Source organism: Salvelinus sp. IW2-2015, linkage group LG26, assembly GCF_002910315.2.
Source record: "Salvelinus sp. IW2-2015 linkage group LG26, ASM291031v2, whole genome shotgun sequence".
Taxonomy (NCBI): domain Eukaryota; kingdom Metazoa; phylum Chordata; class Actinopteri; order Salmoniformes; family Salmonidae; genus Salvelinus; species Salvelinus sp. IW2-2015.
In genome coordinates this window covers 21,389,532-21,415,548 of record NC_036866.1, presented here as the reverse complement: position 1 = coordinate 21,415,548, position 26,017 = coordinate 21,389,532, and the positions used below count along the sequence as shown (strand labels likewise).

Below are 26,017 nucleotides of genomic sequence, written 5' to 3'. Positions count from 1 at the left end.
CTACCTGACAACCTAGAGCCACTCCAATTTGCTTAACACCCCAATAGGTCCACAGACGACGCAATCGCAACCACACTGCACACTGCCCTAACCCGTCTGGACAAGAGGAATATCTATGTAAGAATGCTGTTCATCGACTACAGCTCAGCATTTAACACCATAGTACCCTCCAAACTCGTCATTATGCTCGAGACCCTGGGGCTCGACCCGGCCCTGTGCAACTCGGTCCTGGACTTTGACGGGCCGCCCCCAGGTAGGGAGGGTAGGAAACAACATCTCTACCCCGCTGATCCTCAACACCGGAGCCCCACAAGGGTGCGTTCTCAGCCCTCTCCTGTACTCCCTGTTCAACCATGACTGTGTGGCCATGCACTTCTCCAACTCAATCATCAAGTTTGCAGACGACACTAGTGGTAGGCTTGATTACCAACAACAACGAGATGGCCTACAGGGAGAGGGTGAGGGCCCTCGGAGTGTGGTGTCAGGAAAATAACCTCACACGCAACTTCAACAAAACAAAGGAGATGATCGTGGACTTCAGGAAACAGCAGAGGGAGCACCCCCCTATCCACATCGACAGGACAGTAGTGGGGAAAGTGGAAAGTTTTAAGTTCCTCTGCGTACACATCACGGACAAACTGAAATGGTCCACCCACACAGACAATGTGGTGAAGAAAGCGCAACAGCACCTCTTCAACCTCAGGAGCCTGAAGAAATTTGGCTTGTCACCCAAAACACTCACAAACTTTTACAGATGCACAATCGAGATGATCCGGTTGGGCTGTATCACCGCCTGGTACGGCAACTGCTCCGCCCACAACCGCAAGGCTCTCCAGAGGGTAGTGAGGTCTGCACAACGCATCACCAATGGCAAACTACCGGCCCTCCAGGACACCTACTGCACCCGATGTCACAGGAAGGCCAAAAAMATCATCAAGGACAACAACCACCCGAGCCACTGCCTGTTCCGCCGCTATCATCCAGAAGGCGAGGTCAGTACAGGTGCATCAACGCTGGGACCGAGAGACTGAAAAACACCTATCTCAAGGCCATCAGACTGTTAAACAGCCATCACTAACATTGAGTGTCTGCTGCCAAAATACTGACTCAAATATCTAGCCACTTTAATAATTAAAAATGTGATGTAATAAATGTATAACTTGTCACTTTAAACAATGCCACTTTATATAATGTTTACATACCCTACATTACTCATCTCATATGTAAATACTGTACTCTATACCATCTAGCCTATGCCGTTCGGCCATCGCTCAATATATTTATATGTACATATTCTTATTCATRCCTTTACACTTGTGTGTATAAGGTAGTTGCTGTGAAATTGTTAGATTACTTTTTAGATATTACTGCATGGTCAGAACTAGAAGCACAAGCATTTCGCTACAATCGGATTAACATCTGCTAACCATGTGTATGTGACCAATAAAATTTGATTTGATGGGGTTAAGGTCAGGACTCTGTGTAGGCTAAAAAGGCAACAAACCATTTCTGTACAGACTTCGCTTTATGCACGAGGGCATTGTCATGCTGAAACAGGAAAGGGCCTTCCCCAAACTGTTGCCAAAGCTGGAAGCACAGAATCGTCTAGAATGTCATTGTATGCTGTAGTGTTAAGATTTCCCTTCACTGGAACTAAGGGTCCTAGACGKCAAACAGCTCCAGACCATTATTACACCCATCGCTTTACATCGCGCGTGGTGATCTTAGGCTTGTGAGCTGCTGCTCGGCCATGGAAACCCATTTCATGAAGCTCCCGACGAACAGTTCTTGTGCTGATGTTGCTTCCAGAGGCAGTTTGGAACTCKGTGAGTGCTGCAACCGAGGACAGACAACTTTACGTGCTACAGCACTCGACAGTCCCCTTCTGTGAGCTTGTGCGGCCTACCACCTCAATTATCTCGACTAACCTGTGCCCCCACACATTGACTCTGTACCGGTACCACCTGTATATAGCCTTGTTACTGTAATTTTATTGTTGCTCTAATRATTTGTTATTTTTCTATTTTCTTGATTTTTTAAACTCAGTTTATTTGAGTAAATACTTAAACACATTTTTCTTCAAACTGCATAGTTAGTTAAGGGCTTTTAAGTAAGCATTTCACTGTAAGGTCTACACATGTTGTATTCGGCGCATGTACAAATACCATTTGATTTAACTTTGCGGCTGAGCCGTTGCTGCTCCTAGACGTTTCCACTTCACAATAAAAGCACTTGCAGTTGACCGGCGCAGCTCTAGCAGGGCAGAAATTTGACATACTAACTTGTTGGAAAGGTGGCATTCCATGACAGTGCCACGTTGAAAGTCACTGAGCTCTTCAGTTTGTCTATGGAGTTTGCATGGCTGTGTGCTTGATTCTATATACCTGCCAGCAATGGGTGTGGCTGAAATAGCCGAATCCACTCATTTGAAGGGGTGTACACATACTTTTATATATTAAAGTGTATATTTTTTCCAATCAAAATGACACGTTTGCGGTTTCCAAGGCATGGAACATACGGTCAAAGTAAGCCTTTGTGTAATCAATCTTGTTACTGTTTCACCAGAACAAGTGCTTAAATGAGGCAAAACTGATTTTGGGTGTATTTCCTGCTAATAAAGTTTGCTGCTGACACCGCAGCAATCCATCGCTACACTGCCTGGTTAAGCCAAATAAATAGTCAACTAGACTTCCAGAATGTCAGACATTGGCCTGGAAAGGACTCATAAATTTGTCAAAATAAAATGGTCATATGTTTCCACACTCACCTCGGATTGCATACGCCAGGTATGAGTTAGAAACTGCAATCAGGTTGCCGTAGTAATGCTTGTGCTCCCAGTCGTATTTGGCGACAGGCTGGATTTTTACCTGCATGGAACAGGAGAAAGAGTTAAAATTAGGGACCCATATTTACAGAGAGCAACATCGACTAGCCAAGAAAAAAAATGTGTATAAGGTTAACATTACAGATATCTAAACAATGATAGTAAGTTCTACACAGTAGACTGCTCTGTAATGAATTGCTTAGCTACCTAGTGATATCTGGACTTGAGATACAGCCACCCGTTGCCTAAAAAAAACTAGCTTTCCATTGTTTTCATCTGTCAATATGTGTAGTGACCCTGGTGTTTCTGCCCGATGTATTTCTATGTTCTCAAGGACAGAACGGGGAACACAAAATGTTTAAATGCCCAGTGCAGTAGTTCTCAATAAGAAATAATTTCTCTAACAATTAAGTACACTAAGCCAAAGGTATGTGGACACCCATTCAAATTAGTGGATTCGCCTATTTCAGCCACACCCGTTGCTGACAGGTGTATAAAATAAGCCCACAGCCATGCGACCTCCATTGACAAACATTGGCAGTAGAATGGCTCGTACTGAAGAGCTCAGTGACTTTCAACGTGGCACCGTCATAGGATGCCACCTTWCCACAAGTCAGTTCGTAAAATTTCTGCCCTGCTAGAGTTGTTCCGGTCAACTAAGTACTGTTATTGGTAAGTAGAAACGTCTAGGGGCAAAAACGGCTCAGCCGCGGAGTGGTACGCCACACAAGCGCACAGAACGGGACTGCCGTGTGGTGAAACGCGTAAAAATCGTCTCAGTTTGGCTGCAACCCTCACTACCGAGTTCCAAACTGACTAGAAGCAACGTCAGCACAGAAACTGTTTGCCTGGAGCTTCATGAAATGGGTTTCCATGGCGGAGCAGCTGCACACACGCCTACAATCACCATACGCAATGCCAAGAGTCGGCTGGAGTGGTGTAAAACTCGGCACCATTGGACTCTGGAGCAGTGGAAATACATTCGCGGGAATGATGACTCACGCTTTACCATCTGGCAGTCCGATGGACAAATCTGGGTTTGGCGGATGCCAGGAGAGCGCTACCTGCKCGAATGCATAGTGACAACTGTAAAGTTTGGTGGAGGAGGAATAATGGTCTGGAGCTGTTTTTCATGGTTCGGGCTAGGCCCCTTAGTTCCATTGAAGGGAAATCTTAAGACGACAGCATACAATGATATTGTAGACGATTCTGTGTTTCCAACTTTGTGGCAACAGTAGTTTGGGGAAGGCCCAATCCTATTTCAGCATGACAATGTCCCCGTGCACAAAGCAAGGTCCATAAGGAAATGGTTTGTCGAGATAGGTATGGAAGAATTTGACTGGCCTAGACAGAGCCCTAACCTCAACCCCATCAAACACCTTTGGGATGAATTGGAACGCCGACTGCGAACCAGGCCTAATCGCCCAATCTCACTAATGCTCGTGGCTGAACGGAAACCAGTCCAAGCAGCAATGTCCCAACATCTAGTGGAAAGCCTTCCCAGAACTGTGTAGGCAGTTACAGTAACAAAGGGGGGGACCAACTCCATATTAATTCCTATGATTTTGTAATGAGATGTTCGACGAGGTGGTGTCCACATACTTTTGGTCATGTAGTGTAACTTAGTGTAATAGTTTTCCATTTAAAATGGTCAGAAATTATTGTACAAAAATCGATTTAGCAAAACATTTCTCAAGCTAAAATTGCTAGGACTGTCTGATTTGTAATTTTGATATTTATTATTATCCCCATTAGCAACAGCTAGTCTTACTGGGATCTGACACAATGAAAAATACATTATTGACAAAAATACTTTACAATTTAGATACATTTAAAAACATTAACATGTAGACACTCATCAGCTATTGCACAAATATGATACAAAACACATGAAAAACTGAATTTTGACTGTACTGTTTCTTTAATCCTTAAAGTCTTACCTTGTTGCTGCCACGGGCCTTGCTGTCAATGCTTGAGTCTCGACTGGCCACAATTTCAACATTGTTTGATGTGATGGGAATGCAAGTGGAGCCATCATCCCCAGAGAGGCAGCTGGTAAAGAAACCAAATATAAGGTTTCCAAACTGGGTACTTGATCTCCTTAAAAGATCTAGATGGAACATTATTAATCAATGGGACTTGTAGCACTTAGCAAGGTCCCAACGTCACTTTACAATTGTATAAAGAAAAAAAAACAGGCGTAAACTAAGACTAAACAACATGAACAAAGCCAGAGGGGTGGGGGGAGATACGAACCCAGTTTAGAGTAAGGGACAGGATACCAACCCGGTTTAGGGTAGGGTACAGGTTTAGGGTAAGGTTGTGCTCAATATGGTGGAGGGGCGGACATTGGTTTCAACCCAAATGATTTTCACAGCATACCAAATGTGAATTTCAATAGCTGAGAAATCTGTGCAGGCAGAAAAAAATACAACAGAATAAAGTAGAGGTAACATTATTACTTACATTATCTGGCACTCTTGGGCGTTCATGTTCTCCGAATTACGGCCTGTGGATTCATCCATGGTTGACCTGTTGCCAGCTCCCGGTAGAAGTCCATTCAATTCGCCATTGAAAGATGTTTTTCTTTGGTTCTCACATGGAGATGCGTCTACGAAAACAACCACCTGTGAGTAACTGGATATCACCAAACGAAGATATCTTGAAGCCCTATTTTTTGAAAGTATGCGTTTGACAGAGAAGGGGAATCTTGTGCCACCAGAAAACCCATTCTTAATGTTGAACTTCGAGGACTGATATTTCATCGCTTCCAAAGAAACTAGGCAACCTCATGCGGTATGATTTGGTACCTGCTGCCTAATTATTTAGTTAACGTTACCTACCTAGCCASTTACTCATCATTAATTAATTAACCTTATGTGGTAGGTAGCATTTGCTCACTTCCAAATGCCAACCAGCTAGCAAGCTATGCATAGTACGCAAGTTTGATAACGAACGTTGCATTACTAACTACCAAACAAGCAAACAGCCAACCTGTAAGTCAGTAATGTTAGTTAGCCAACATCCTTTAACGTTGTAAGATACTTTGTTTTGTAGCTAATTACCTAACTAACGTTAACTTGAATGGTTTTGCTAGCTAGCCGTGGTGCAACATGCTAAATAAACACTAACGTTAAAATGATGTAAGTTAGTTAAAATATCTAACTAGTTACTGCGAGCAACCTTTGTCAGTTCGCTAACTAAACTAGCCTAGCTAGCAGTCCAGCTAACCAATAGGTTCGCAAGTTGTAAATTAGCGAACGTAAGCTAACTATCTTAAGCCACATTTTCACACGTAATTAACGTAAACTAGCTAGCTACAAATGTGAACACGCTTAGCTAGTTTGCATTTTGCAGCGTCCATACCTAACGTTTGCTAGCATGCTAACGTTAGCTAGGTAGAAGGCTAGGTAACGTTAGCTTGTAATGCGGCCTAAAAGCCCTTATCCACCTTTTCATTCCCGGTAAACTTACCTACGTTGTTCCCGGGTCTATCCAACTTTAATATGTCACGAAGATGCTGGGTTGCACCCTCTATATCTATGTTTGAATTTGAAGCCATAGGTAAGGGATAGGGGGAAACGGATTCGTCAGAGGGGAGCGAAATTATTTATATTTTCGTTCTATGCTGTCAGTTTTGTGAAGCAGGCAAGTATAACTAAGCACTTCTGGGTCACGGATTTTCTTGGATTCCTTCAAAATAAGAGTCCGATCATGTATACTTTAATAATTACGGCGAAAATGTGCAATTATTCTGGCTGGCCTCTTTAACATAGTTCGTTGTCCAACACTACAAACTAGGTGTTCATGCATTTCCTACCCTCCACGGCACTAATAAAATAATGCTATGTCATAGAAAATACATTCAGATTCCATACACAGAAAACAGCATGAGCTAAGAAAAATGCTTTGTGCCCATCTCAAATATGCGGAAGCCCTTCTTGAACCCTGCTGAAAACCAATAAACACAATAAAAGTCATACTTTTCATACGTCTTTTATTTCTGTCTGCCAGAAGAATAGAATACCTTGTACATCTGTGAATGATAGCAGACCTTGAAGAGATGCCTTTGATCTTCTTAATTGAACCAGTGTACCATCAGGGAAAACAAAACCAGTAGCCAACACACTGGCTGATGAGGGAGGAAAAGCATTAGTTATGCCAGTCATTGATTGACAGCAAACAATAGATAATTATAAACTGTAAATCAAATCTAAATAGAAAAAAATAAACTCCATTGCTAGACAAATTTAATTGTAAAAATATGATCGTATGAGAGAAGTGGCCCCCACCGCCACTTTACTTTTCCTGCAGGAAAAGTCTTGGGGATTTCCTTGTCACACAACAGGCAAGAACTGTTTATTTATTTRCCAAAACAATGTATGGAATTAAAATGTGCAGTCCGTACATTCTGTTCCATGTGGAAAAGAGATGCCATGATATATCATTGTAAAAAGAAAAAATTATGAATAAGGCAGTTTGACATTTGCCTGTTCCTCGTCTTGCAAAAGAACACTTGCAAAGCCTCTCCAAAAATGTCAGGTCAATGCTACAGTACATTGATGGCACAAAGTGATCCCAATTTCCAAGAGCATACTTCAACTCATTATGGGTTTCTATTTCTGCAGTACCGGCCAAAGGACAATTATTTTGGGGGGGAAATTGAGGGAACCCTATGTCCATATATATATTTATATATATATATATAGGCTGAATCTTGCTCAAGAAAATACATGCTATAGCAGATCATATACAACAATGTGCTATAGAACTACTGACTAGAACCTAAATTGTTTACAATATAATGCTAAGAACACAATTAAAATAAGAGTGACAAGGTAAGTGGAGGGAGAGAAATGGGTAAGAAAGGCAGAGGAACAATGAGCTCACATTAAGAAAAAGTAAACGGTTTATTGTGTATCATGGCTTTTGTATTCATTGTCACAGAGAGCATGAGGAGGAAATGGGAAGCTTGCTGGTCTAAGGGAAGGATGTTATTGATAATATTTTCTATGATTATTTGGATCGCTAGAGCAACCTGACATAACAATGAATGTTAAATTAAACTTTTAAAAAGAGATTTAGTTGTATACAATAAGGCAAGCTGATAACACACAGGGGAGTACGATGAGAAAACATGAGGATATAAGACATTGAGTCCGAACATAAAACTAAAATGGTGAAGGTAAATTGGTACATTTTCTTCCTTGTCTGCCATCTTCAGATATTTAAGCTCCCCAGCATCATGCAGGTCAGCGTAGGGAAAGGGACTCTGATGGATCTGTGAACTCTCAGCAAAGGAACAGATCTCATTTCAGTTGAAGGCATGTAGCCTATGTGCCTGCATGTCTCTGTGATTGACATCTGGAATCCGGTGTAATTTCTCAAACAGGTATGGATGATACAAAGAGAAGGTTGGGCGTTTAGGTGTCTCTGCAAGACCTTCCCCATCCTCAGCCTTCCCTTATATCCACTCTGCCCACCTCTAGTGTCCTTAGCCGAAATTGTGCAGCGCGAGCCGGAACATGTCATTGGTGCATACCCAGGCATCATTAATGTTCTTCAGGATGAAACTCTGATGAAATCCCATGATGGGGTCCTCATCAGCCTGTAACACAAAGAGAGAGCTTAGTAAAGTCACAGTTATGACAGTGAATCCAATCCACAGTTGGGTGCATCTCTGACAATAGTTGATTCTGTCTTGGTCAAAGCAACAAACTGCCTGCACACAACACACATTCCTGTTATTCCACTCTATCATGATTTTTTTTTTTTCAATCAATAGGCTTGTGGCAAACCCCAATTCCTCACAAGGCTTTTCTAGCTAAACAGAGCACACACACAGGTGTGAACAGGCACTAATGGAGATACAGACAAAAAGCAAGTAATCTCTTTAGTTGTCAGTGGAGACTAGGCTTACACAACTCTGCAATGGTAACTGCTCAGTGATCATGACGGCATTGGCGTCTTCAAATGACACATGAATGTTCTAAAAAGCAGATTGCAAGTTCAAGATCCACAGTGAAGATCAGAGCTTTCATATAATGCCATTACTGTGGCTTAGACTAGTTAATAATTTGTCAAACAAGCCAGGCTTCACTATAATCTCAGTTCAAATTAAATAAACCACTTGTTTGTTGCAGTTTATAGTGCATTTCCCCTCTCTTTTAAAAGGGATTGTCCAGTACTTTGTATACTTTTTAGCCAGTAGTTCTGAAAGTAGCGCCCATGAGCCAAAAGTGGTCCTGAAAATTGTGTACAACATCACATATGTGCACCACGTCATTGCTCTCTCTCGCTCTCCTGTTTGTAATTCTGGCTAGCTGTCACTAAAATGGCAAGGGGCTGAATCTCATCGRCTGGAACTTTAATTGCTAGGGAAAATGGCGCAGCACAGTTTCCAAAAAACAGATGCTTTCAAACCTGGGATTTTGTGGCCAAATGCAGAAAGACAGTAATTCTGCTCGTATGAACTACACATTGACACGTCCAGCCCAAAGAGGGTGGTAAAATAAAAAAAAGACTAGTCGACCAAGGTACCGGAGCATGACTTTAAGCAGAGTGGGAAAAATTGGTGATTAGATAAAAAATGTAGCGCCCTGAACGCACTGTGGTCTCTAATTACCAAACTCTAGTTTGGAAGGATCCCTCTATGGCGTAAGATTAGTAAAAGCCCAACTGACCCATGGTCACTCAGAACACCGACCCTTACTGACAGTAAGTAGGGAGAAGATGGGTCATAAAACCACAGATAGGACAAAGGTTGTGCAGGGCAAGCCTGAAGAATTTGTTGGTGCAAACCCAGGCATTCCTATAATTTTTCAGCAACAACGTGTGCTGGAAGCCCAGGACCTGGTCATCTGCCTGCGAGACAGACAAAATACAATAGCCCTGACTTCTAATGTGCAAACGACTTACCTACCTCACACACATACCCTTGTTTTTACTAACATAGGAAGGCTTGGTCCATGGCTTATTCTGTCTATTTGCTTCGGCAGATTAATAAAAGCATAGCTAGTTATATCAACTTGGTGAACAAAGGGCTTGAAACTGTGAAGCTGAAAACAGATGTTAAAAAGCACAGCTAGGTACAACACACAGTTTGATCCAACAGACAGAACCCTGACTCTTCATTTAAAACGATTTAAACAAATACAGTAATTTTCAAAGCAGGTGGGGATTTCTTGCCTGTAAGCTATTCAGTTGTTAGTTTAAGAAACTGGCAATATACAGTACTGTTCAAAGGTTTGGGGTCACTTAGATATTTCCTTGTTTTTTAAAGAAAAGCAACTTTTTTTGGTCCATTAAAATAACATAAAATTGATCAGAAATACAGTGTAGACATTGTTAATGTTGTAAATGACTATTGTAGCTGAAAATGGCTGATTTTTAATGTAATATCTACATAGGCGTACAGAGTAGAGGTCGACCGATTAATTAGGGCCGATTTCAAGTTTTCATAACAACCGGAAATCTGTATTTTTGGACGGCGATTCATATTTTTTTTTCACCTTTATTTAACTAGGCAAGTCAGTTAAGAACACATTCTTATTTTCAATGACGGCCTAGGAACGGTGGGTTAASTGCCTTGTTATGCGGCAGAACGACAGATTTTTACCTTGTCAGCTCAGGGATTCAATCTTGCAACCTTACGGTTAACGAGTCCAACACTCTAACCACCTGCCTCACGAGGAGCCTGCCTGTTACGCGAATGCAGTAAGAAGCCAAGGTAAGTTGCTAGCTAGCATTAAACTTATCTTATAAAAAACAATCAATCAATCATAATCACTAGTTATAACTACACATGGTTGATGATATTACTAGTTTATCTAGCGTGTCGTGCGTTGCATATAATCGATGCAGTGCGCATTCGCGAAAAAGGACCGTCGTTGCTCCAACGTGTACCTAACCATAAACATCAATGCCTTTCTTAAAATCAATACAAAAGTATATATTTTTTAAACCTGCATATTTAGTTAATATTGCCTGCTAACATGAATTTCTTTTAACTAGGAAAAATGGTGTCACTTCTCTTGCAAAAGAGTCAAGGTATATGCAGCAGTTTGGGCCGCCTAGCTCATTGCAAATTATTTCTTCCTAACAAAGACAGCCAACTTCGCCAAAGTAAGGGATGAGTTAACAAAAGCGCATTTGCGAAAAAAGCACAATCGTTGCACGACTGTACCTAACCATAAACATCAATGCCTTTCTTAAAATCAATACACAGAAGTATATATTTTTAAACCTGCATATTTAGCTAAAAGGTTTCCAGGTTAGCAGGCAATATTAACCAGGTGAAATTGTGTCACTTCTCTTGCGTTCATTGCACGCAGTCAGGGTATATGCAACAGTTTGGGCCGCCTGGCTCATTGCGAACTAATTTGCCAGAATTTTACGTAATTATGACATAACATTGAAGGTTGTGCAATGTAACAGGAATATTTAGACTTATGGATGCCACCCATTAGATAAAATACGGAACGGTTCCGTATTTCACTGAAAGAATACATGTTGTTTTCGAGATGATAGTTTCCGGATTCGACCATATTAATGACCTACGGCTCGTATTTCTGTGTGTTATTATGTTATAATTAAGTCTATGATTTGATAGAGCAGTCTGAGCGATGGTATGCACCAGCAGGCTCGTAAGCATTCATTCAAACAGCACTTTCGTGCGTTTTGCTAGCAGCTCTTTGCTTCAAGCATTGCGCTGTTTATGACTTCAAGCCTATCAACTCCCGAGATTAGGCTGGTGTAACCGATGTGAAATGGCTAGCTAGTTAGCGGGGTGCGCGCTAATAGCGTTTCAAACGTCACTCGCTCTGAGACTTGGAGTAGTTGTTCCCCTTGCTCTGCATGGGTAACGCTGCTTCGAGGGTGGCTGTTGTCGATGTGTTCCTGGTTCGAGCCCAGGTAGGAGCGAGGAGAGGGATGYAAGCTATACTGTTACACTGGCAATACTAAAGTGCCTATAAGAACATCCAATAGTCAAAGGTATATGAAATACAAATCGTATAGAGGGAAATAGTCCTATAATTCCTATAAAAACTACAACCTAAAACTTCTTACCCGGGAATATTGAAGACTCATGTTAAAAGGAACCACCAGCTTTCATATGTTCTCATGTTCTGAGCAAGGAACTTAAACGTTAGCTTTTTTACATGGCACAAATTGCACTTTACTTTCTTCTCCAACACTTTGTTTTTGCATTATTTAAACCAAATTGAACATGTTTCATTATTTATTTGAGGCTAAATTGATTTTATTGATGTATTATATTAAGTAAAAATAAGTGTTCATTCAGTATTGTTGTAATTGTCATTATTACAAATATATATATATATATTTAAATCGGCATCGGCTTTTTTTGGTCCTCCAAAAATCAGTATCGGCGTTGAAAAATCATAATCGGTCGACCTGTAGTACAGAGACCCATTATCAGCAACCATCACTCCTGTGTTCCAGTGGCACATTGTGTTAGCTAATCCAAGTTGATCATTTTAAAAGGCTAATTGATCATTAGAAAACCCTTTTGCAATTATGTTAGCACAGCTGAAAGCTGATTAAAGAAGCCTTCTTTAGACTAGTTGAGTATCTAGAGCATCAGCATTTATGGGTTCAKTTACAGGCTCAAAATGGCCAGAAACAAAGACCTTTCTTCTGAAACTCGTCAGTCTTTTCTTGTTCTGAGAAATGAAGGCGATTTCATGCGAGAAATTGCCAAGAAACTGAAGCTTCGTACAACGCTGTGTAATACTCCCTTCACAGAAAAGCGCAAACTGGCTCTAACCAGAATAGAAAGAGTGGGAGGCCCCAGTGCACAACTGAGCAGAAGGACAAGTACATTAGAGTGTCTAGTTTGAGAAACAGACGCCACACAAGTCCTCAACTGGCAGCTTCATTAAATAYTACACGCAAAATACCAGTCTCAACATCAACAGTGAAGAGGCGACTCCGAGATGCTGGCCTTCTAGGCAAGGGTTTTCTAATGATCAATTAGCCTTTTAAAATGATCAACTTGGATTAGCTAACACAACATGCCATTGGAACACAGGATTGATGGTTGCTGATAATGGGCCTCTGTACGCCTATGTAGATATTCCATTAAAAATTTGCCGTTTCCAGCTACAATAGTCAGTTACTTTCATGGGAAAAAAACGTGCTTTTCTTTCAAAAACAAGGACATTTGTAAGTGACCCCAAACTTTAGAACGGTAGTGTACATTTTTACAGTATTAGAATGACAATTACTTACTTTTAATTGTCCTACTACCATACTCATTATACAGCTGTCAGGTGTGGGCTGGTGGTCTTGTGCTGTTATACTGTGAGCTATTTTTAAGAAGGGGAGAGTCTGAAAAGAAGAAATAATAAACATGAGATGTATCTGAGACAAGCACATTCCACCAAGATGCGCTCCTGACATACTATTGAGACATTCCATTCTGTCATGCTCAGGTATATTTTAAAATGTCACTCACAGAAAGTTTCTCGACAATCGCTACTTTTCCCTGGAATTGCTGTCCCTCCCATGTAAGGCATGATGCATCGATCTGTAAAAAGGAAAAGCAGAGGTTTGAGTTTGTCAGTGGGAGAAGGCACATTGGTGGTATAGGGTGGAAGGATGTGAGGTATGTCCCGACTCCCAATCTGTTTTATTCATGACTAACTTTTCTACGCGTACTCAAGTTAGGGTATGAGAGAGTGAGGGAATATGCAACTATTTAGTCATGTACCATGTGGAAGAAGAATAGAAGAACGGGCTCTGCTGCTCTTACCTTATTCTTTGATAAAAATGGAATTATTGTTTAAGGGCAAAATAGAGTTACCAGAAGCCTTTCAGTAATAGATTTGTATAATAGTGTAAATGGGTCATAGCTTGTGCAGTTCTCCTCCCATCTAAAAATATAAATTGTGCTACCAATAGGGGGCTCAAAAACAACACATTGACTCAAGAATGCTAACTAAGCTGAATGTAAAGAAAAGGGAACAATCAACAACTTGCTTGTTCTCATGATTGATAAATGGACATTACAATTATTTGAACAGCTTAAAATAAGTAACTATATGCTGTCTATTGTACCTCTTATTGAAATATATTATGCTTTAGCTTGTAAGTGTCAAAGTAGTATGCATATTTGCCTGTCCCACAGTCTAACTTGATACTTCTTTGGCCCAAAACGTTCCTCAGATGAATGCTTGTCAAAACTTATTTGATCTAGGTCTAGGATCAGTCTCTGAAACACATAAACCAAGTAAAGGTTTGAACAGTAACATTGAAATAGGGCAAGACTACAGAACATTAATTGATTCAACAATCTTTCCCTTGGATAGTGTTTGGAATGGAATTATCAGGGAGCATTTGCTCACAGGTCTGGAGATATTGTATGATGCACTACTTTTCTATTTGAAAAAAACAACTGAACATGAACAAATATCCAATTCATTATTGAAAATCATTACTAAATGAGTTATAACAGATGCAGAGGTGGTTACTGTTGAAAGTGATGGTGGAATAAATGCAAGGGGGTGAAGACTGCAGTGGTGAGAACAGGACACAGGAAAGCAGAACTATGATTAATATTCATTGGTACAGACAGATCCACTCACATATATTGCTCCAAGCTGGGTCCTGTCCGTGTCAAAAAGCTGGTAGTAATGTTGCACAAAACTGGATCCTATCTGTTCCCAAATCGGCTTTTCCCCCATTCTGAATCACCTGGAAACAAGTTCAATTGGAAGAGACAATCTTATGAGTGTACAGTCCTAGTGGTGTGGATGACATAGACTAAACTCAAGAAATCTGGGCAAGAAAGACCAGGTAGAGCTTGTGGGGTTTGTACTTAGGGGCAAAAGAAAGAGTCCACACCCAATTGTTCCATATCAAATCAAATTGTATGTCACATGCGCTGAATACAACAGGTGAAGACCTTACCATGAAATGCTTACTTACAAGCCCTTAACCAACAATGCAGTTCAAGAAACAGAGTTAATAAAATAATGACGAAATAAACTAAAGTTAAAAAATCAAAAAAGTAACAAGATATTTACATAACAATAATGAGGCTATATACAGGGGGTACCGGTACCGAGTCAATGTGCGGGGGTACAGGTTAGTCAAGGTAATTTGTAAAGTGACTATGCATAGATAATAAACAGCGAGTAGCAGCAGTGTAAAAATAAAGAGGGGGTTGTRAATGTAAATAGTTTCATCTATGGATTTCACATGACTGGGAATACAGATATGCACCCGTTGGTCACAGATACCTTTTTTTTAAAGGTAGAGGCGTGAATCAGAAAACCAGTCAGTATTTGGTGTGACCACCATTTTTCCTCATGCAGCACGACACATCTACTTCACAGAGTTGATCAGGCGGTTGATTTTGGCCTGTGGAATGTTGTCCCACTCTTCAATGGCTGTGCAAAATTGCTCTAAAATTACATTGGAGGCGGCTTATGGTAGAGAAATGAACATTAAATTCTCTGACAAGAGCTCTGGTGGACATTCTAGTCAGCATGCCAATTGCACGCTTCCTCAATTTGAGACATCTGTGGCATTGTCTTGTGTGACAAAACTGCACATTTTAGAGTGTTCTTATTGTCCCCAGTACAAGGTGAACCTGTGTAATGATCATCTTATTGATATGCCACACCTGCCAGGTGGATGTATTATCTTGGCAAAGGAGAAATGCTCACTAACAGGGATGTAAACTAATTTGTGCACATTTTAGAGAAGTAAGCTTTTTCAGGATATGGAAAATGTCAAGGATATTTTATTTCAGCTCATAAAACATGSCATTTATATTTTTGTTCTGTATAGGAAATACATTTTTTAATTCAGTGGTTCAACAATACATTAACAGCACCAGGAATACACGCACTGACTAAACGTTGTGTAAAAAAAGGAGCGCTGTAAAGTATTCTTCTTTGGGTTTTTTTCAGAAAACAGAGACAGCTGATAGGACAAGGTTATGCTTAATTGGCAGAGCAAGCAAACTACGCACACTACTTTAGAACAATTGAGCAAATACCACCAAGGGCCATAGTTTAGCAACAGTTACACCCAAATTATGGTACCTATTCTGACAATGCTAACTAAATTAGTCTTGTTTTGATCAGTGCACTGTCAGTGACCGCGTCACGGCGTCTCACGTGCCTCCCCAACGCACATTAACTTTATACGAAGCTTGCATACCTAGCTACCTCAATTATTCACACGAACCTAGGAAATACTAGTTTACAAATCATCCCTTGGACTATAATTGCAACACGTTGTATCCAATCGTGTCGTTTGACATTTCAAAGAGAAGATCGCTACTAGTTAGCTAACTCAATCAAGTTATACAAGATACAGTAGCTAGCTACTATAACGTTAGCTAACGTTTCATGTGTTCGTCAGCTGAATGCTAGCTACTTACACAGTCCGCTCACGCCGTGAGCATGCCATGACATGGGCAATGTTGGACTCTTTCTTTGACTTTGGCTGAGCTAGCTAGCATAGGCAAGGCTAATTTCAAAGATCAAACGTTGGTTGGTTATCTGATTAACTCGATGTCCCGTATTGCTTAGCTAATAAAATGCAATCAAAGGGCTAGAACATTAAAATCTAAAGTGAATTCTAGATATACAAGTGGTATGGCACGTTCTTTCGCACTCTCGGCTGCTAAAAATACCCTAACCGTTCCTCAACATACTGAAGCTTCTTTCGACCGGGCCCAGCCAGAACATAGGCGTGTCCTAGCTATCACTTTTAGCGAGCCACCGCCTGTCAAAAGGTATATAAACGAATCCATTCTCAAACATAATAGGATACGTTTGTCGCTAGAAGACAACAAATGTTTTTATTTAATATAGAATTACATTTTTTAGAAAAGCAACTTACCGCGAACCCAAAACCGTGCCCCGGCTTCCAGTTATGGCGATTACACCAGTTTAGGCGCATGCTCATCTGTCTAATGCTACGTGGGAAATGAAGTTCTTCAATCTATACAGCTGGTAGGTTTTTCCACCCACACGAAACTCTCAACATACAAAAATATGGTACCTTTTAAATCAGCCAACTTTAATGGAGGTAAACTACATTTGTTGTGGAAATTATGAGGATGGGTAGAATGGCCATGGTTTTACATGCGGACATCCACAAGATGGCACAGTTCTAATGGCACTGTATACATTTACATTTAAGTCATTTAGCAGACGCTCTTATCCAGAGCGACGTATACTACTATAAACAGACGTTTGAATTGAGTAGCCACACACTGCTCCGGTGAACAATTTGCTAGCCTGGCTACTAGAACACCAGAGAAGTATGTGACAGCTCAACTTTGGGATGCTAATGTTGTTACGTAAATATTCAATTTCTGAAACTGATAATAAATTACTGTGTGAAACACATTTGACTTACAGATCATTTCAGTAACAGTTCGTTTAAGTGTTTGTTTAATGTTCAACCTGGTTCCTTTGGAAATATCATGAGTTTGCAGGCCACAAGGATAGCAAAGAAACAGTTAGACGCCTGACGGCTACCACTTTCTAAAAGTGCTTAGAGCGATTCAGTCCTGTTGTGGTGCAGGCCCAGCCCTGGTCACATCTACTGCCAGGAGGTGCTGCAGGGCCAGCTCTGTGTCCATTTGTGTTGTGTGCTGTTCTAGCTCCTCCTGGTGTATCTGGAATGCCATAGTTAGGACCCAGTCTAGTGTGGTAGCGTCCAGAGAGGGGTCAATGTTCTTAAAGGCAGCCCTTAGATCGGCCACAGTCACCTCTCTGTGAATAAAAAACACAATGCCCCTGGTGATCCTTTCAAAACGGTTTKCACTTTTCAAACAACGATGAAACAAGTGTATTACTTGTGCAAATTGAGATCTGTATACATTTACGTCATTTAGCAGACGCTCTTATCCAAAGCGACTAATGCAGATTTTTCACCTAGCCTTTACCCGCTAGGCTACCTGCCGCCCTACATGGGGTATACGCTTTGCTTACCCTTTGCCTCCCAGCTGAGTCCTCAGTTGGCTGATATACATATGCCTCTCTGTGGAGGCCTGCTTCTTCACCAGATTCAGGAAGTCTTTGTGTTTCCCATCTGCATCCTGCATAGGACATAACACCATGTCTTTACCACAGTAGACAGTAATGGTAGCCTACAGTGCATTAGGAAAGTATTCAGACCACTTTATTTGTTCAACATTTTGTTATGTTACAGCCTTATTATAAAACTGATTAAATAGAATTTTCACATTTTATAAAGTATTCAGACACATTACTCTACTTTGTTGAAGAACCTTAGGCAGAGATTACAGCCTTGAGTCTTCTTGGGTATGACGCTACAAGCTTGGCACACCTGTATTTGGGGAGTTTCTCCCATTTTTCTCTGCAGATCCTCTCAAGATCTGTCAGGTTGGATGGGGAGTGTCGCTGCACAGCTATTTTGAGGTCTCTCTAGAGATGTTAGATCGGGTTCAAGTCCAGGCTCTGGCCCAAAGCCACTCCTGCGTTGTCTTGGCTGTGTGCTTAGGGTCGTTGTCCTGTTGGAAGATGCACCTTTGCCCCAGTCTGAGGTTCTGAGTGCACTGGAGCAGGTTTACAGCCTTGTTCTAATCCATTTTAGAATAAGGCTGTAAACCATATAACCTGAGGCTGCATTTATTGTAGCTGGGGATTTTAACAAAGCAAATTTGAGAGCAAGGCTACCTAAATGCTATCAACATATTGATTGTAGCACTCGTGCTGGCAAAACTCTGGATCACTGCTACTCTAACTTCCGCGATGCATACAAGGCCCTCCCCCGCCCTCCCTTTGGAAAATCTGACCACAAAATCATTTTGTTCCTCAAACAGGATGCACCCGTGACAAGGACTATTCAACGCTGGTCTGACCAATTGGAATCCACGCTTCAAGATTGTTTTGATCACGCGGACTGGGACATGTTCCGAGTAGCCTCAGAGAATAATATCGATTTATACGCTGATTCAGTGAGTTTATAAAGGAAGTGCATAGGAGATGTTGTACGCACTGTGACTATTAAAACCTACCGATTCGTGCAAAACTGAAAGTGAGAACCATTTAACCATGGAAAGATGACAGGGAATATGGCTGAATATAAACAGTGTAGTTATTCCCTCCGCAAGGGAATCAAACAAGTGGAATGTCAGTATAGCGACAAAGTGGAGTCGCAATTCAACGTCTCAGACACGAGACGTATGTGGCAGGGTGTACAAAAATGTTGCATGTCAACTAAAACTCTCAAACTTTTACAGCACAATTGAGAAGATCCTGTCAGGCTGCATCACCACCTGGTAACGGCAACTGCACTGCCCATAACCGCAGGGCTCTCCAGAGTATGGTGCGGTCTGCACAACACATCACCCGGGGAAAACTACCTGTCCTCCAGCACCCGACGTCACAGCAAGGCCACTGCCAGTTCTTATTTAAAACATTTTTTTTACCCCTTTTTTCTTTTTCTAATACATTTGCAAACATTTCTAAACCTGTTTTCGCTTTGTGTTGTGTGTTGTGTATTGTGTTGAGTGAAAAAATAAATTATCAATTTTAGAATAAATTTCGTGTAGTTACAGTTTTGTCTCATCACTGCAACTCCCGTACGGACTCAGGAGAGGCAAAGGTCGAGAGCCTCCTCATCATCCTCTGAAACACAACCCAGCCAAGCCGCACTGTGCACCTGGCGACCGTGTCAGCGTGCATTGCGCCCGGCCCGRCACAGGAGTCGTTAGTGCGCGATGGGACAAGAACATCCCTGCCGACCAAACCCTCCCCTAACCCGGACGACGCTGGGCCAATTGTGTGCAGCCCCATGGGTCTCCCGGTTGCGGCTGGCTGCGACAGAGCCTGGACTCGAACCAGGATCTCTAGTGGCACAGCTAGCACTGCATAGCGGTGCCTTAGACCACTGCGCCACTTGGGAGGCCCCACTGCCTGTTCACTCCGCTACCATCCAGAAGGCGAAGTCAGTACAGGTGCATCAAAGCTGAGAGCGAGAGACTGAAAAACAGCTTCTATCTTAAGGCCATCAGACTGTTAAACAGCCATCACTAACACAGTGAGGCTGCTGCCTACATACAGACTTGAAATCATTGGCCACTTTAATAAATGGATCACTCGTCACTTTAATAATGTTTACATCTCTCTGTACTTTGCTCCGTTCATCTTTCCATCGATCCTGACCAGTCTCCCAGACCCTGCCACTGAAAAACATCCCCACAGCATGATGCTGCCACCACCATGCTTCACCGTAGGGATGGTGCTAGGTTTCCTCCAGACGTGACGCTTGGCATTCAGGCCAAAGAGTTCAGTCTTAGTTTCATCAGACCAGATAATCTTGTTTCTCATGGTCTGAGAGTCCTTTAGGTGCCTTTTGGCAAACTCCAAGTGGGCTGTCATGTGCCTTTTACTGAGGAGTGGCTTCCGTCTAGCCACTCTACCATAAATGCGTGATTGGTGTGGCGCTGCAGAGATGGTTGTCATTCTGGAAGATTCTCCCATCTCCACAGAGGAACTCTGGAGCTCTGTCAGAGTGACCATCGGGTTCTTGGTCACCTCCTTGACCAAGGCCCTTCTCCCCCGATTGCTCAGTTTGGCCTGCCGGCCAACTCTAGTTAGTCTTGGTGGTTCCAAACTTCTTTCATTTAAGAATGATGGAGGCCACTATGTTCTTGGGGACCTTTAATGCTGCAGACATTTTTTGGTATCCTTCCCCAGATCTGTGCCTCGACACAATCCTGTTTCGGAGCTCAACGGACAGTTCCATCAACCTCATGGCTTGGTTTTTGCTCTGACATGCACTGTCAACAGGTGTGTGCCTTTCCAAATCATATCCAATCAATTGAATTTACCACAGGTGGACTCCAATCAAGTTGTAGAAACATCAAGGATAATCAATGGAAACAGGATGCACCTGAGCTCAATTTCGTGTCTCATAACAAAGTGTCTGAATAATTATGTACATAAGCTATTTCTGTTTTTATTTTTAATACATTTGCAAACATTTCTAAACCTGTTTTCGCTTTGTCATTATGAGGTATTGTGTGTAGATTGAGTGAAATTACATTTTAATCAATTTTAGAATAAAGCTGTAACGTATCAATGTGAAAAAGTCAAGGGGTCTGAATATTTTCCATCTATATTGTCTTGTGAAGGTTGTGTTTCAGTGTGGTAGTATATTACTATTTTATAAACAGCATACATTTTTTCTATTGTATACATCACGGGTACTTAAATACTTTTTGAGAAGGTCCAGTCCCTCAAATTTCCAGACCATGGTCTGCCTATTGACTATGGCTGGTATTCCTTTATCAAAACAGGATTGTGAAATTATGTGGACTGAGGTGTGAAATTTTGGACTGAGACCCAAAAAGTTACCTCTGTATACAGTCTTTGGTATGGGAGGCTCCCACCGTTGTTGTCTAGCTCGGCCTGAGCTGTGGTCACTAGCTCATCGATGTCTTGCGCTCTTTTCAGAGGGAAGGCCAATTGCAAGTCATCTCTGCAAAACAGAGGCCATTTTATATAGCCCACTCACTGTCATAATCGTAATGTTTGACTTTAATCTGTACTGTAATTTGATTATCTGCATTACCTGAAATCCTGAACACTGAGCATCCCACTCTCTGTACTGTCACTGTGGATCAACACTTTCAGCAGGTTAGACAGTAGATGTGTCTGACCATGGTACACACTCTCATCCACCTGTTAATAATACATTTATAATCATCAAATCATGCACACCATCCTTTCTCACACTCATAAGAGCGCTGTATAACACATTTGCAAGATCACACACCTTTCCTGTGAGAATGTCATTGAAGAGGCTGACAGAGTCATCCTTTTGGTGTTGACGAATGCCCTCTACTAAGCTATAAGCCCACTCTCCAGCCTTTTCCCCATATTGGCTCTCCAGATGTTGCCGCAGAAACTCGGGAAGATTGCTGCTTTCATTTCTCTTAAGAGAAATACAATTAGAAGAAATATCAGTCAAACAGTGTGTGAAATATTAACTCATTATTTGAAAAAAGAAAGGTATCAGTTTACCCTTCCATCCTCCATGACCTTCTCCTTCCAAACCTCCTTGAGGATTCTCACAACCGCATTCTTCTTTAGCCTATGGTTCTTTAACTGCCCCTCATAGCGCAGGTATATGGGCACATCATCAGAAGTACCCTGAGTGGACACAGGGTGAAGACCTTTTGACCATGCCATTCTTTTTGTAAATGTGTTGATGTGCAGGGAGGGAGGTTTACCAGTCCAGTGAAAAACTCTGAGTTCTTTCCTCCCAGTTCTGCCAGCAGGATCTCCAAACGCCGCTGGCTGGACTGGCCCTGGGAGAGATCTGCCCAACGCTCACTACCTCCCAGTACGCCTGGAATCACACAGTGCTGTGTAAATGTTCTGATCTAAAATGTTTATATTGATTCAGTCACAAAGCAGAACGCTAAACACTTCAAGCATTACTACCAACAATACCATACCACAAATGGGAAGGGGGAAAAAAACATAACCTACAGCAGTTTTTCTATGTGATACCTGCACACTGCTCCCATTCTGGCCTGGGGGTAGAGGCCTCTTTGAAGCCCTCCAGTTCTCCCTGGAGGCTGTCCCTCTGTGTTGTGACTTGCTTGTGCACCTCAAGCAGTGTGTTATATTCAGCCTTCATCTGATCAAAGTCTTTCTGCAGGGTCTCCAGCTGGAATAGATGCAAAGAGAGATTACACACTCATTCAGGTCTGATGAAGTGAGACTGCTGTTGTTGAATCAAACATTTCACTGAACTGTACCTTAAGCAAGTTCTCTTTGTGGGTATGGTCCAGCGTCTCCCAGTCACGGCGGGGAACTACGTCTCCATACTCAGCATGCAAGCGATTTAACTCCACCTGGGCTTTAGTCAGGTCCTCTCGACACACCTTCAGAGCCAATTTCTCCTTCACTGGGTCCTCGATTTCCACTTCTGATGGAAAGGAACAGGTTTTCAGAGGTGACAACACTTCACACTTCGCTTACATCAAGACAGTTAACCAATAATTATTTTATTGTTACACATTTTTTCACTACCTTCCTGCTCTTCCTCGGGTTCCTCATCTGGTCCATAGCTCATGCTGCTGATGTTGGCGATGAGCAGCTTGCGAGCATCACATTCTTCTCTGTACATTAGATACTGAGCGGCCAGGTCTGCCTGCAGACAACACACCTGAGAAGAACAAGCGAAAGAGCGATGAAGGAGAGTTCAGGCAGCCTAGGCAGAATAACTTGAATTTGGTGTTTTCAGAGCAGCACTGGTGTGATTGAGACTGAACCTAGTGGGTAAGCACTGTACCTGGGTCTGCAGGGCACTTTGTGTCTCTCTCATGTTTTCAATAACCTTTTGACGGTGTTGGCGCTCTTGCTTCAGAGCTCTAATCTCTACCCTCTCCTCCTCTCGCAGGCCCAGTATCCTCTTTTCACACTGCTCTGACACCACAACCAGACGAGCACGGAGAGGCTCCAGCTCCCGGATCTGGTCCCGTAGGTATGCTGCTGAAAAGAACATCATAGACAATAAAATCCAACATCCTATAAGCATGACATCTTTAAGTCCCTCTGATACTTCCATTCATCCTTATTTTTCTGTCCAAACTCACATTCACCATAACAATATAGGCCTATATGCCACAATCAAACATTCCATGCTACAATGCCACACACCTAATGTGATTTCATATTCATTTTTTATGGCACACAGAAGCGGCTTGTACGTTTTGAAGTCCTCAATGAAACAGCCAAAGACCTCCCGGTATGCCTGCGTATGACAGAGGGCAGATTTTGTGACTTGACAACCAAGTGAAAATGAATCTATTCACTATACTCCTTATTTGTAGTAAGGTAAATACACTGTAACAAAGCCTAAATTACATGGATAACGTGTATATTATATGGCAGATGGATGGGACCTGTAGTTTGCGCTCCTGGACTTTTGGTTGTTGTGGGTCAAGAGCCTGCAGCTCCTTCTTTAGGTAGRTTTCAAGCTGCTCCAGGAATCGTGGCTTCCCCACAGGGCCACCAAACTCATCACCGCATCTGTAGCATATTACCATCTCAGTAAATCCTTCCACAACTTTAACCCTATATCATATGACAGTATATATAATTTGCTAAATACCCATGGTTCCTGATCTCTCCACCTGAAGTATATCTCCTCCCCTGCTGAATAACTTGAGAGGTGACATGGGCAGGCCAGGTTGACAGGTAGCCTGAAGTACAGCCAACCTGACAGGGAGTGAGATAAAACGTTTTTAAAAAAGCTTGCTCGAGGAACGAATAGTGTACTTTGTGCATATCACTAAGTCCCAAATGATCCAACCTAGCTAGCTAACTGCTTATCTTACTCTGGTTGATGCTCTACATGAGCCAGGACCGCCAATTGCCACTTGTCGCCCAGTTCTTTTTTCAGCGTTATGTTGACACTCAGACGACAGTCTGAAAGTGAGATGGAAACAAGCAGCTAACTAGAAATTATTATTTGTATCATTATTATTATTATATGATTCGCTTAGTAACGTTACTATCATAGAGTAACGTTATCTGAGTGAGCTAGCTAAGTTAACAGTTAACGTTAGCCTACACTATAAATTGGACAAGGCCACTTGCCGTTCAAACGATGATAAAGGTGGTAATCTAATATATTTCTGTGTCGACATCTGTTATGTTTACATGCAGCAAACAAGCGAGCTAGCTAGTTACCAAATACATTACTATTTAATCCCTCTTCAATTAGGTTAGCTAGCTATTTGCTTCACTTCAGGCCAACGCTTCAGGCTCACAACCGAATTGTTATGTTTCCACAATGTTGCCATGGAAATGAAGGACCCAGGAAGAACCCCAAATAGCAGACCATCGCGCGCCAGATACTTTAGCATCCCTGGAGAACCTTTCCAGAGAGAAGGCGTAAAAAACTTTGACTTGGCTCAGGACTTAATCAAATATTTTTATAACTGCGACTTAATAATGTATGTACAGTGGTGTAAAGTACTTAAGTTCAAATACTTGTAAGTACTACTTAACTKGTTTTTTGGGGTATCTGTACTTTACTATTTATATTTTTGACAACGTTTACTTTTACTTCACTACATTCCTAAAGAAAATGAATGTACTTTTTCTTCCATACATTTTCCCTGACACCCAAAAGTACTTGTTACATTTTGAATGCTTAGCAGGACAGGAAAATTGTCCAATTCACTCACGTATCCAGAGAACATCCCTGGTCATCCGTGCGGACTCACTGCTTCATTTGTTGGAGTGTCCCTGCCTTTAAAACAAAATAGAAAATGGTGCCGTCTGTTTTGCTTAATAAAGGAATTTGAAATAAGTTATACTAATTTATAAGTATTATTTTACTGGGTAACTTTTACCTTCCTAGAAAATGACTTAGGTATCTTTACTTTTACTCAAGTGTGTAGTTTACTTTACTATTTATATTTTGTACAACTTTTACTTCACTACATTACAAAATAATGTACTTTTTACTCAATACATTTTCACTGACACTCAAAAGTAATTGCTACATTTTTGAATGCATAGCAGGACAGTAAATGGTCCAATTCACACAATAATCAAGAGAACATCCCTGGTCATCCCTACTGTTTCTGATCTGGCGGACTCACTAAACACACGTGAGTGTTAGAGTGTGGCCTTAGTTATCATAAATAAAAAATGAATGGTGCCGTCTGGTTTGCTTAATATTAGGAAATTGAAGTATATTTTAAACCAAATATGTTTAGACTTTTACTCATGTATTATTTTATTGAGTGACTTTCAATTTACTTGAGTCATTTTCTATGAACGTATCTTTACTTTTACTCAAGTATGACAATTGGGTACTTTTCCACCACTGCCAGTTTCAGAATCATCTCAATGATTTCGAATTTAAATAATGCAGCTGTCTGACAGACTGGCAAACATTATCCACAAACATTGCGTTTAAAAATCTGGATTATAAGGTTTAAGACCCATTAGAGACACAAAAACGTACTGAATGTATGCCAGTATGTAAATATTAATGAGGAATTTCAATGAAAAAAAATGCCTCATTATCTGCTATGATAAGACTGGGGAGCTCAACATATCTTGACCGCATACAACCACTCAAACTACATTTCCTAGCTTCCTTTTCACGGACTCAAGCGGAAAAAATAGACCAAAGAGGGGAGAG

General features: G+C 41.5%; 3 protein-coding genes and 1 long non-coding RNA gene across 11 annotated transcripts in view; 1 reads left to right on the top strand and 3 right to left on the bottom strand.

Annotated features, from left to right (window-relative positions):
* LOC111952430 (enhancer of mRNA-decapping protein 4) overlaps positions 1–6,500 on the bottom strand; it is a 43,543-nt gene extending 37,043 nt beyond the window's left edge. For all 4 annotated transcript variants that reach the window (XM_070435189.1, XM_023971085.2, XM_070435190.1 and 1 more), the window contains exons 1-4: positions 6,299–6,500; positions 5,291–5,435; positions 4,765–4,876; positions 2,768–2,867 (exon numbers count right to left, since the gene is read on the bottom strand). In XM_070435189.1, coding sequence (XP_070291290.1) covers positions 2,768–2,867; positions 4,765–4,876; positions 5,291–5,435; positions 6,299–6,386 — 445 coding nt within the window. In that variant the 5' untranslated portion in view covers positions 6,387–6,500. The remainder of the gene's footprint in view (positions 1–2,767; positions 2,868–4,764; positions 4,877–5,290; positions 5,436–6,298) is intronic.
* Positions 6,501–6,804: 304 nt separating this feature from the next.
* nutf2 (nuclear transport factor 2) lies at positions 6,805–16,807 on the bottom strand. 3 transcript variants are annotated; one of them, XM_023970939.2, is made up of 5 exons: positions 16,706–16,807; positions 14,434–14,542; positions 13,305–13,376; positions 13,079–13,177; positions 6,805–8,432 (listed from the first exon to the last, which is right to left on the bottom strand). In XM_023970939.2, exons 2-5 carry the CDS (start codon positions 14,530–14,532, stop codon positions 8,319–8,321), a joined length of 384 nt encoding a protein of 127 aa, XP_023826707.1. In that variant the 5' UTR covers positions 14,533–14,542; positions 16,706–16,807; the 3' UTR covers positions 6,805–8,318. The 3 variants fall into 3 exon arrangements, with proteins under 3 accessions (XP_023826707.1, XP_023826708.1, XP_070291294.1); XM_023970940.2 differs by lacking the exon at positions 16,706–16,807 and adding an exon at positions 16,242–16,330; XM_070435193.1 differs by lacking the exon at positions 16,706–16,807 and adding an exon at positions 15,091–15,953.
* LOC139023054 (uncharacterized) lies at positions 16,730–23,124 on the top strand. Its single transcript, XR_011474192.1, has 3 exons — positions 16,730–16,818; positions 22,644–22,807; positions 22,985–23,124. It is a non-coding gene; the product is annotated as an uncharacterized lncRNA (long non-coding RNA).
* tsnaxip1 (translin-associated factor X interacting protein 1) lies at positions 17,246–24,687 on the bottom strand. 3 transcript variants are annotated; one of them, XM_023970931.2, is made up of 16 exons: positions 24,457–24,687; positions 24,195–24,285; positions 23,969–24,075; positions 23,760–23,886; positions 23,515–23,608; positions 23,147–23,346; positions 22,885–23,020; positions 22,611–22,780; positions 22,360–22,519; positions 22,077–22,195; positions 21,868–21,996; positions 21,620–21,778; positions 21,416–21,525; positions 21,199–21,322; positions 17,806–17,912; positions 17,246–17,586 (listed from the first exon to the last, which is right to left on the bottom strand). In XM_023970931.2, the coding sequence occupies exons 1-16, from the start codon at positions 24,504–24,506 to the stop codon at positions 17,376–17,378; spliced, it is 2,094 nt and encodes a 697-aa protein (XP_023826699.1). In that variant the 5' UTR covers positions 24,507–24,687; the 3' UTR covers positions 17,246–17,375. The 3 variants fall into 3 exon arrangements, with proteins under 3 accessions (XP_023826699.1, XP_023826702.1, XP_023826700.1); XM_023970934.2 differs by having other exon boundaries at positions 17,806–17,906; XM_023970932.2 differs by having other exon boundaries at positions 23,147–23,343.
* Positions 24,688–26,017: the final 1,330 nt, after the last annotated feature.